Genomic DNA, 11,493 nt, shown 5'->3' with positions numbered 1-11,493 from the left:
GGATCGAACTAGACCTTGTATTTTAAAACACTAACAACAAACAACCTAAAAAGGAAACCACTCCATAATGCTGTTAGAACCCTAATACTGCCCAAAGCAATGTACAGATTCATCGTACAATCCCAACGAAATCTGGCAAAAATGGAAAAGCCAGTCCTTGAACCCATGTGGAATTGCAAGGGGTACCAAAAGGCCAAAGCCATCTTGAAAAAGAACACAATTGGATGACTTACTTTCTTATTTCAAAACTTATTAAGACACATGGATAGACAGGCTGGCCTTGAACTCCGAGGCTCCAGAGACCCTTCCGCCTCAGCTTCCTGAGTGCTGGGACTCACTGTGCACTCCGCTCACCTCGCTAGGCCCCAACCCCCTTCTGGGTAGTGAAAATGGAACCCAGAGGCTTTGCACTTAGTGATAGAGATAGGGTCTCCTTACCTAGCAAACTGCCCAGGCTGGGCTTGAGTTTACAATCCACCTGCCTCAGCCTCCCAGTCAAACCTATCAACTGTCTATTTTCTCACTTCTGCCGTGACGTCATGCTGAGGAAAGTCTCCCAACTCCAACTCATAATGTTTTCCCACACAATCAAGCAATTGAAGAAGTTGTTACATTTTCATTTACTCAAATTCTGGCAAGGGAGACCGTCTCTGCAATCAACCTTATGGTTGGGACATATTCAGAGTCCCCTGCCATTGTATTTGCTTATCTGTGCTCCCCCCACCCCAATTTAATCTAAGAGCTCTGCACTGAGCTACATCTCTACATCTCTAGCCATTTTTTACATTGTTCTGTTCTGTTCTATTCTATCGACAGGGTTTTGCTAAGTCTCTAAAGTTGTCCTCACTGGTCTTGAACTTTCAGTCCTTCTGCCTCAGCCTCCCAGAGTGCTAGGGTCACAGGTGTGCGCTACCACACCAGCTCTATCTTCATTTAACAAAGGCTCAAACACAACACCGCCGGAGAGACCACAGGTGAAGACTATTTTAATAACACTGTAGCACGGAACTGCTGCTTTTTTACCCTCCTCCTCCTCTCCTGAGTGGACAGGGGCCTCCTTAGGCTGCAGGATGTACGTGGACACCACTGTCACTGGCCAAGGGAATGCACTATTCAGATGTCTTGTTTTCTCAAAAATTCCAAAGTGTAGTTTTAGGCTATAAATTGAAGAGTTTTTCAGACAGTAACTCAGTTGGTTCCCTTGCTGTCTTTGGTTATACCTGGAATGTCGCCTAGATGCCTATAACCTCATTATTGTCCAATGTGGTTATTTTGAAATCCTCATGTTTTTCTTGTGCCTGTATTGAAATACAAGGATATTTCTAGGAGACCTTTTTTTTTTTTGGGTACTGGGGATTGAACTCGGGACCTTATACTTGTGAGGCAGGTGCTGGAACCACTGAGCTAAATCCCAGGCCCAAAGGATATTTCTATCTGTGTCTTGTTTTACAACAAAAACTTGTCAGTTGGCTTTAATTTCTAATTGAATATCAAAAGCTGTAAGCCATATAAACAGAAGCTCTCTGGGACTCTCAGTAATTTCAGAATGTCAAAGGCACTGACATCAAAAAGCTTGTGAACAGCCAGACTGGACGATAGCTCGGTGGCAAACCCCTAAACTCCACGGGTTTGTTTTCCCATCCACTTCCGGTCAGCTCTTGGTGATGTTCTCAGTCCAGGCTGACAGGAAGTTGCCCTTCGGAACCCCTGCCCACTGCCACAGGAGAGGGGAACAGAAGACACCTCAGGCTCCAGTGGACATTTAAGGTCACAAACACTGCTTCCACTCACGTCCCTGGTCAGGCCTGGTCAACAGGGGACAAGGAGTGCAGTCCCACCAGGTGCCAGGCAAGCAAACAGCCAGTGCGTGGTATCCAGCGCTGTGCCTACCATGATTACACTACATAACGCAAGACTCTGCAGGCTGAAGAGAGTCGGCGGTAACAGCTTAGCCACTCTAAGTCCTTGCGCTCTCTTTAGAAACAGGCTTTTGTTGCTGAAGCTTCTCATTTCAAACTCAAGAATTTCAGCAACGAGGTCTCCACAAGCTGCATTCTGCGGGATTTGGGAAGTGTGCCTAACGACCACAACTGAAGGTTCATTACAATAATCTGACCAGAATAAACTGCATCAGCTAGTAAAAAGCTGCTCCTTTGAAAAATACTTGGTGCTCGCACACACTGAAGAAAAGGCGGATTTCAGAGCCAGCAAGGCTGCTAAACAGAGTAAGGGCGTTTCTCGGAGAGAAGGGTGCGGCTCAGCAGACGCTGGGGACTAAGCCGCGCTCACCCGGCAGAGAGCAACCCCAGAACTGTATTTGGCAAAACATTCCCCGCCTGACATTTTACATAGTGAAATCCTTCTCAATCACAGCCCTACCGTTCTTTTTTTTGGGGGTACTAGGAATGGAACTCAGGTTCTTGCCCTTGCCAGGCAGGCGCAGCACCACTGAGCTACATTCCCCGCCCCTCATCCCTACAGCATCCTAACTCCGGAGCTGATTATGGGAAGGAATAGCTCAGTTTTTCAGTTTGGCAACCAGAGGCTAGGCGCGGGCCTGGGAATACGGTGCAGAAGCCACAGCGACAACTCATGCCTGGCCCGGCCTGTCCACCGGCACTGCCTGCCCCACCCAGACAGGGAGAGCCGAGCCCCTGCGGGGGCGGCGGGACGGGGCGGCGCTTCAATCTGGGTGCTTACTGGCGTCCCGGGCCCTCTCCGCAACACCCAGGTACAAAAGGAAATACAGCAGCCTCTCCCCATTTCCTTTAGGGGGTGGAACCTCTTCAGGAGACTGGGGAGATCAAGATCAAGGGATTTACCCCCAACAGTGAGAGGGCCAAAACGTATCTGGAATCTTTCTACAACGCTGAGCATGGTACATTCTGTACCACCCCGTTCCGCCTGACCTCTGAGCGAACATTTTAAGTAGAACAGGGCTTAATGAGACTAACCTGTATCTACTACAGAAATTCAGCTGATTTATCGACAAAAGAAAAATCACGAAAATACACCTGATCTGGGCTAGGGATTTAGCTCAATGGTGCCACACCTGCCTCAAAAGCACAAGGTCCTGAGTTGGATCCCCGATACCCCCCCAAACAAAAACAAAAACTGATCCATCTAAATCTTATTTTCTCTTACAAATGTCATTTCTGGTGTGGGTGCAAAAGATGATAAACGGACGCTCTTTTCGCACTGCAGTACAAACACACAAGAGGAAGGCAATATGGGCCAGATGAGAAAGGGCAGCCTGAGAGGACCGGTGGCTGCCATGTCTTCCAGCACTGAGTCTCCCACGACCCGACTCACTCTGGGGCCTGAACACCATGGCTTGTGACTGAATTCGCTCTTTTCCTCTTGTACCTCATTTTAAACAACTTCTGTAAATGAAAATCTAGATTTTCCAAATTGAAAACTGAGAAAATTCCTTTTCCAATAGTGTTTGTTTGTTTTTTGGTACTGGGGATTGAACTCGGTTCCTTGTGCTTGTGAGGCAGGTGGCGGAACCACTGAGCTAAATCCCTGGCCCACAGGTTTTTTTTTTTTTTTTTTTTTTTTTGGTTTGTTTGTTTGTTTTTTTGAGACAGGTTCTTGCTCTACAGTCCAGGCTGCCCTTGAACTCACTGTCACCTAGGATGGACTTGAATTCATCCTGCCTCAGTCTCCTGATTGCTGGGATTACAGGCACGCACGACTACGCCTGGCCCATCTCAAAATTAAAAAGGGCTGGGTATTTTCTTGAGTTTGATTCCCAGTATAGGGGGTAAAAAAGGTCTGGGATGTAGCTCAGTGTGAACGCCCTGCATTCAATCTCCAGTACCACAAAAATGAAATAAATAAAAATTTAAAAAGGAAAAGGGAAAGGAAAAACATACCCAGCAGTGTTTATTAATATGAATTTGATGCAGCTAGACTAAAATAGACAAAACCAAAGTCGGAGCCAGGCATGATGGTATATTACTGTAATCCGGGTTACCTGGGAGGCTGAGGCAGGAGGATAGTGAGTTTGATGCCAGTTCGAATGACTGTGAGACTCTGCCTCAAAATAAAAATAAAGTGGGCAGGGGATGTGAAGGCCTGGGTTTCAATCTCCAAAACCACACACACAAACACAAAAACAAACTCTGAAGTCGGGACAGACCTCAGGGAAACTGGTGAGGAATTCAGAGCTGTGGGTGCCAATGGCAACCTAGAAGGTACACAGAAATGCAAGAACTGGCGCGGAGAGAACTGATCCATGGGGCACTCAAAAGGGTCCCTGAACATGAAATGGAGAAGAATCCATCCTGGGGCTGCCGCCCTGGAGAAAGGGTTAGGAAGAAGCTGGGGGCAGTCAGGCTAGGAAAGAACACGAATTTGAACACTTTATTTTATTTATACTCTGTGATTTGCTAAAAAATGGTTTAAGACAATCAACAGATGCATACATAAAATCACATATTTTTAAAAAGGGGGAACATAAGGGGGGTATGTTTCAAAAGCTGAGAATTTCATTCAGGGTTGCCAAAGGTGCCACAAATGCATATGTACAGATTCACAGCTAACAGAATAATCTCCCTGATTCCCTCTCACTAACAAGCTGATGCTACAGACCACCTTGTGGCTGGTACTATTTCCTCATTTTACAGACTAATACACTGAGGGAAAATGGTCAGACAGCTTGTCTAAGATGGAGAAGGAAGTTTATTTGCTCATGGATCCATGACTGAAAAGATGGCCAGAAGATACTAATTTGTGTGGCCCATGTCTAAACAAATTTCATTCATGAAAGTGAAAGAAAACCTAGATAGAGAGAACAGACATACACAATACATAGGCCAGATACAGGACTTGTCCAAATTATGCAGTCAATAGCGTTTCTTCCCAACTTTTACACTCACAATACCATTAAAAGCACGGTGGCATCTGTAGTAATCGGACGTCCACATCATGTTATAAGCACTTAGGCACCAGCATGTCCTCCTCACAATGGTAAAACTCTCTGGTCACAAAACAGGTGCAGAGAGGTTAAGGGACCTGCTGGAGATCAACCCAGCCCAACTCTGGGCCCTGTTCCTCAAAGCCACCATTTCCACAGGGACTTTCTGAGGTGCCCACCACCTCCGGACGCGCCCGTCCGTCACCAGCAAGTGCTCACAGTGCTCAGCAGGAAGGTGCTGGCCTGAGCCATCCTGAGTCACTGCGACGCCTCTTCTGGGGCTGGTGCTCAGGTGGATGCAGTCCCACTAACATGACAGGAAGTCCACCTCCTGTGGCCGATTTAGGTCTCTTCAGTTGGGAAACTGGGAAAGACAAATGCTCAGGAGAGGATCATTTGAATCATGAGTCAGGAGAGCTACACAGGACAGTGCTCAGACAAATTCCAAGTTTTTCCAGGTAGGAATAACCTTTGACACTTAAGTAAATTCTATTTAACCTTGATTCCTGTTTAACCCAGAGTTAATGAGAAAACCAAACTCGTATAACACAATGGCCCTGAGATGGCAAAAGAAATCCTAAAGAAAAGATCAGGGAATCAGTAATGACAGAATTCTTCATAACAATAATAACAGGCAGGAGACACATTATCTTTAAAAGGTTCATAGTGCAGAGAAGAATCCTGTCCTCCAGGACAAATTCTCTGGGGACAGACAGAACAGGAACGGGCTGAGAGGCAGATTCCTTGTTAGAAGTCATTCCAAGGACTCAGGAAATAGTCTCCTATCGCTGTGCAAGACTATTACTCTTCCTGGCCATGTCCACATATTTGGTACCCTTGAGACACAACCCTAAAAAAGGCCAAATCTCTTGAAATGAGCTCTAGATCTCTTGAACTTTGGAGTTCCATTACAATCGATGGCTCCAATCCTATCTTCACATCAGGAATTTACCAAATTTCCCCCTAAAAGCCTGACTATGGCTCTCTTGCAATACACAGCTGGTCCACTCTGCACTCACCAGACTTCCTGTGGTCGATCCCTGTGGGCCTGACACTTTACTGTGGGGGGTTCTCGCTTCTGCAGGTCAGCGAGGTGACACTGCACCCCACGCCGTGCACAAGTGTTCCCAGAGACAGGACCCGACAGAAACCTAGCTGCCAGGCTGTCCTTGGGCGGGCCCCACTCCCAGCCCTGAGTGTCTCCAGGGAGACTGAAGTGTGTGCCCCATTAGTGGCTTTAGATAAGGCAGCAAGGTTTCCAATGGTTGTTTTTAATTTTTTTAAAAGAAACGTGGCCCTTAAAAAAAGTATGCAAATTTATTTTATTTATTCATTCACCTTAGTTGTCTTAAATTCTGTCTTGAACAAGGTAGGGTATAAATTGAAAAAGTAAAATGAAAACAAAAGCTTAATAAATATAAACACTCAAATTCCATAGTCAAGCAAACATGCTGCCCGTTTGTCCCATATTTTCCTTTCTATTGTTTTATTATTAAACTCACAGCAAACAAAAGCTTTCAATTGAATTCTCTTTTAGGAAGAAAGAAAGTGGTGTTCTGGCGGCTAATACAAAAGCAGAGCACACAAATTCCAAGAGGCAAGTGTTTCAAATGCCCACTTGGGAGGCTGGCTCTAGGCTCATCAAAGGCATACATATGTACATTTAACCCTGTTATCTGCTTTTTTTGTTTTTGTTTTTTGTTTTTTGGTTTTTTGAGACAGGGTCTTACTGTATAGTTGAGACTGACCTGGAACTCACTATGTAGCCCAGGCTGGTCTTGAACTCACAGAGATCCTCCTGCCTCAGCCTCCCGAGTGCTGCGATTACAGGCGTGTGCCACCATGCCCGGCTAACCCTGTTATCTGCTGATCACAGGAATGACACTGGAACTGGCTGGGATGTCTCCATGGCTCTCTCCTCACCCACAGGCAAGACTGCCTCACGGACTCTGCCTCCTCCCTGCCCCTTCTCACTGACACCTCACAACCATACTTGTACTGTGGATCTCCCTGTCTTTAACCCAGCAGACACTATCTGGATCATCCCTACCGCTAGGCTTAGCCCCAGCTTCCAGGAAAGCCCCCAGTTATCAATTCCTCTCCACAGGAAGCTCAGTCCAGAGCGAGAACTGTCTGTTTTTTTTTTTGAGACAAGGTCTTATTGTGTAGCCCAAGCTTGCCTTGAACTCTGGTCAATCCTCCTTCCTCAGCCTCTCAAGTGTTGGGATTACAGCATGTGGTATCCTGCCTGTCTGAGACAGATTAACTGTCCATAAAAGTGAATACACTCAACACTGAAAAAAAAAGAGCAAAGAATACTTCGGGAATTTATGACCTAGCAGTTAGTGTAAATTCTAGTACTATGATCTTTTCTTTCATAGCTCCTGAGATGGAGGCCAGGGACTGGCATGTGCCAGTTGAGCGCTCTGCCACCAGGCCCTTTCGCAGCCAGGCAGTGTGTCTCCTCAGCAGTATGACAGATGGACAGCAAATTCATCCTGGAGGAGGCACATCAAGGCTCTTCGCTTGCACACACACCTTTTAAGCAAAACCTCACACTTACCCAGACCCAGGAAGTAATAAATGCTAACCGAGTCCCTGTTTATGCCAAGTATTTTACATACACCCTACCTGTTACAGCAGCACATGGCATCCCAGTGAGCACTCAGTACATTATTGTTACCTGTCACCTACATTTCAGTGCTGAGAAAACAAGAGCAGAACATGCACACCTGTAACCCCAGCATCGAGGGAGACCGAGTACAGCCTGCAGTGAGACCCCACCTCAAAAAACAAAACAAAACAAAACAAACAAACAAAAAACCCAGAAAGGATTAAACTACTAGCAAAGAAGCCCAAAGTCCTAGCAGAGAAAAAATAGGATTCAAACCAGGACCACTTGGCTGTAAAATGCATACCTCTCTCCCTCTATCTTGCTTTGTGTCAGGTTTTTTGTTTGAGACAGGGTCTTACCATGTAGGCTGGCCTTGAACTCAAGGCAAGCCTCCTGTCTCAGCCTCCTGAGTGTTCGGCCATCATGCCCAGCTCTTTTCCTGTCCTCTTAAGGATCTCTGCAGTGCAGCACAGCTGCTTCCACTTTGCAGATAAGTAAAAGGATCTGAAAGCTCGCTTGAAGGACTTGTTCAAGGTCACCCAGAGGCAAGTAGCACGGACCAAAATTCTTGGTTCTCAGCCTCTTGGCCTCCTGGATGCCCTGCTGAGGAATGTGGTCACCAGAATCATCTCTGGTTGGGGACAGCCAGGCGTAATGTGACACGCCCAGTGCACACTCTTAACAAGGGTTACTGTTCAAACCCTGAACAAAATGGAACATGTCCTCACGGACGCTGTCAGCTCCCACGAGGTGAGACACACAGTAAATGGGTGTGCGACTCACTTCAAGCCCCAGGGACCAAGCACGCACAGCTCGGACAAACTCTCTACTGACCCACAGGTGGCCGAGCTGACCCCTCCTCTGTAGGAGACTCTGAGCCCAGGTCACCCCTGAGAGGGATCCACCAACCTTCCTCTGCCACTAGGCCTCTCTTCCCACAGGCGCCTCACTGCGCTGCAACCTGCTGCCAGGGAAACCCAAACCATGAAAAGCTGCGGAAAGAACAGTGCGCTTGAAGCCAGGGAAGTGGTGCACAGGGCTTCAGGGAATGCTTTTTGTTGGCAGGAGGTACTCCTGTGCTTTTAGTTTCCTGGCCATTCTAGAAGGATGAGAACCACAGAGCATTAACCTCAGAGATACATGGGTTCCTGGGAAAAACGTTATTTTAACTTAACAGTGGTGTCTTTTTTAGGAAGTCTTTAAAAGGAGTCTGGTTTCTCAAGGCTACACTGATTAGGATCAGAGATTTTAAAACATGACTCAATGATATGCCATAAAAATTAAATTCTTTCAAAGACAATATACTGATAAAGAAGAAATCAGACTCAATTATCTAGGAATGAATTAGTTTTAAAATGTGTCAATAAAATTTCTACAAAAAAACTTAAAAGATTTCACTCTGATCTACTATAAATGAATCCTTGCTCCAAATACATTTTGGGAAGTCACCATAGATGTCTCAGATGAAACCAGGTGTGGTGGCTCATGCCTGTAATCCCAGCAGTATAGGAGGCCAAGGCTAAGGACCACAAATTCAAGCCCAGCTTGGGCAATTTAGTGAGACTCTGTCTCAAAACTGAAAAATAAAAAAGGCTGGGGTTGTGGCTCAGTGCAAAGGCCTCGGGTCAAATCCTTAGTATCACCCCTCTCCCTAAAGCCAGGTAAGATTTTAGGGCCCTGATCAAACATCTAACAACACTAACCAGAGAGCCAGCTGGTTTTGGCTGAATGACACATGACACCCCCACCATGTGAGGTGGCAGATGAGGGCTCCACTCAGTCCGTAAACAGGAAATACAGAACAAGGAGAAAGGGATGCATTAAAGACCGCCAGTCTCATTTGTAGGGGTACTGTCTAGGTGCCTTCTTCACTCTCAGGAATACAAATTTAAGATGATACTGTAAAGTTTAAAACCTGGCAAGGCCAGGGGTGGTGCTATATGCCTATAATCCCAGCGCCCAGGAGCTGAGGCCGGAGGATCACAGTGAGTTGGAGGACAGCCTAGGCTTTGTAGTGAGTTCAAGCCAGTCAAAACTACAAAGCAAGACCTTAGCTCAACAAAACAAAACCAACAACAACAACAACAACAAAAAACTGGGGAGATTCTTAAAAGGTGATTTTTGACATTTGTGTTTGATAAACTATATAACTATTATCTTTATATATTGGGGGGGGTACTGGGGAGCAGCAGAACCACTGAGCTGAATCCCTGGCCCCAATCTTTATAATTTTTAAACAGAATTCCCTGGTTTTTTTCCCTTGGGCTGCTTCCATGAGATTTCCAGGGAAAGTCTCTAACTCTACAGCACACTGAGCATTCTGAAGAGAAGCTTCGAAGGAGTTGTGAAGTCGGGGAGAAGAGGATCTTGCTTCCTCTATGGCTACACTTAAACAGCATCATGCCCTAGAGACTGACAGCAAAGACACAAACGAGATTGCACGTAGGAATTAAGATGACTTCTTTTTCTCTAACTGAATCATGCTGTTTTGAGCTCAGGTTTGGTGGGGTGTGGGGGAAGAACCTAGCAAATATCACTATCATCTTCGGAGTTTCTCTTGCAGTGGAACCCTGAGACAGAAAATCAGCAACTCACACCTGAAGCTGGCGTTTAGCACTGAGTCCACAAAGACAACACAGAGACCTGTTTCATAAGGATTTCACCTCCTACCGCTACAAATATGGGAAGTGCCTGCATTCACCGGGAGGAAAAAAATTAAAAGTGCTTCTTTGGCTTCCATCCCTCAGCTCAATAAGGTCAGACCCTAAAACTCCAGCTGTTTCAGTGACTATGGTTCAGTAAGCCCGGAAAACAGGTAAATGGCTGCTTAATTACTGATAATCCAGATCAGCTATGAGTGGCCAGAGAGGCTGACTGCAGAAAAGAATGGCATCATTTACCACTCGGCTTCCAAAAACTGGGAGAGGGAGACAAACAAACAGCCTGTAAATACCTAGCCAGAGGTTCATTCAATGAGACTGAAGTCCAAAGAAGTGATTTACCCAAAGCCTTAGCATCCTTTAACAATTGAGAACAAGAGCCCCGGGTGCCTCACGGCAGTTTAACAAGATCTGAAACTGCCCAAGACTCTTTCGAAGCAAACAGTGGGTAACACACTTAAGGGTCACGTATGCGGGCCGCTCAAGGACACAGTGCCAAAACTAACAGCTCCCCAGGGCCACAGCAGAAGTCAAGAGATGAAGCCACTGAGCCAGACTGCCTATAGGGAGGAATCGCAACTCCTGCGCTTTCTAGAAGCGCTACTTCGGAGTTGCTTAGTCTTCCTGTGACTCCTCAGGTTCCTCAGTTATAAAACAAGGATTGCCAAAATAAGGACGCCGTTAGAACTCAATGCGGTAACGTCACAGGAAGTGTTAGTCGGCAAGGTGGCACCAAAGCAAGCCCTCAAACAACAAAACAACAAGTTACTGAAACACCTCTCTGCCCGACGGACCACACACACACTGAACCGATGTCTTAAGACAGCCAAACCTGGCTCGTTCAGACCACCAGAAAACCTGACACGGAAGCGGGGATTCTTCGGCAGGGCTGAAAGTCCTGCCCTGCGATTCGGCGGAAGCGCACCGTGACCTGACCTTGGAAGCCTTTTCGCCCTTTACGACGATCTCAAAAGCAGCCCAGTCCGCGAGGAAGTGTGCCGCAAACGCGTATGTGCCGGTCACACTTTCGCGTTATTTTTCCAGCCCGGGCGGAGACAGGGTTGAAGCGCTCGGCTTGAACACCACAGCCGTCAGAGGGCGACCCTTCTCTCCTGGCCCAGGCTTCCTTCCTAGTCTGCGGCCTCCACTGGAGGCTCGGGAGGCTCTGCCTCCGATTTCTGCACAGCGGCTCCGGAACACGCAGGAGGGCAGGCGACGCCGGGCCTCGCTCCAGAGGCAGTCCGACTCCACGGGGCACGGGGAGGCTCCCGGCGGCCTTGACCTTGCGCCCGTGGCTC

General features: G+C 47.0%; 1 protein-coding gene across 3 annotated transcripts in view; it reads right to left on the bottom strand.

Moving 5' to 3' along the window:
• The window catches only part of Dnajc11 (DnaJ heat shock protein family (Hsp40) member C11), a 43,266-nt gene extending 31,798 nt beyond the window's left edge, over positions 1-11,468 (bottom strand). Inside the window, exon 1 of one of the 3 annotated variants that reach the window (XM_010627869.3) lies at positions 11,028-11,468. Coding sequence is in view for 1 of the 3 variants with exons in the window: in XM_010627867.3 (XP_010626169.1) it covers positions 5,141-5,173 (33 nt within the window). In the remaining 2 variants the exon portion in view is untranslated. Of the gene's footprint in view, positions 1-5,140; positions 5,274-5,940; positions 6,138-11,027 lie in introns of those variants that run through there. The other 2 variants (XM_033767952.1, XM_010627867.3) reach the window with 2 other exon arrangements.
• Between the last annotated feature and the right edge of the window lie 25 nt (positions 11,469-11,493).

The sequence above is a fragment of the Fukomys damarensis genome, unplaced genomic scaffold, assembly GCF_012274545.1.
Source record: "Fukomys damarensis isolate Sample0158 unplaced genomic scaffold, DMR_v1.0_HiC HiC_scaffold_23, whole genome shotgun sequence".
Classification (NCBI taxonomy): Eukaryota; Metazoa; Chordata; class Mammalia; order Rodentia; family Bathyergidae; genus Fukomys; species Fukomys damarensis.
Note: the sequence above shows the minus strand (reverse complement) of the source record. Positions and strands in the feature narration are given on the sequence as shown.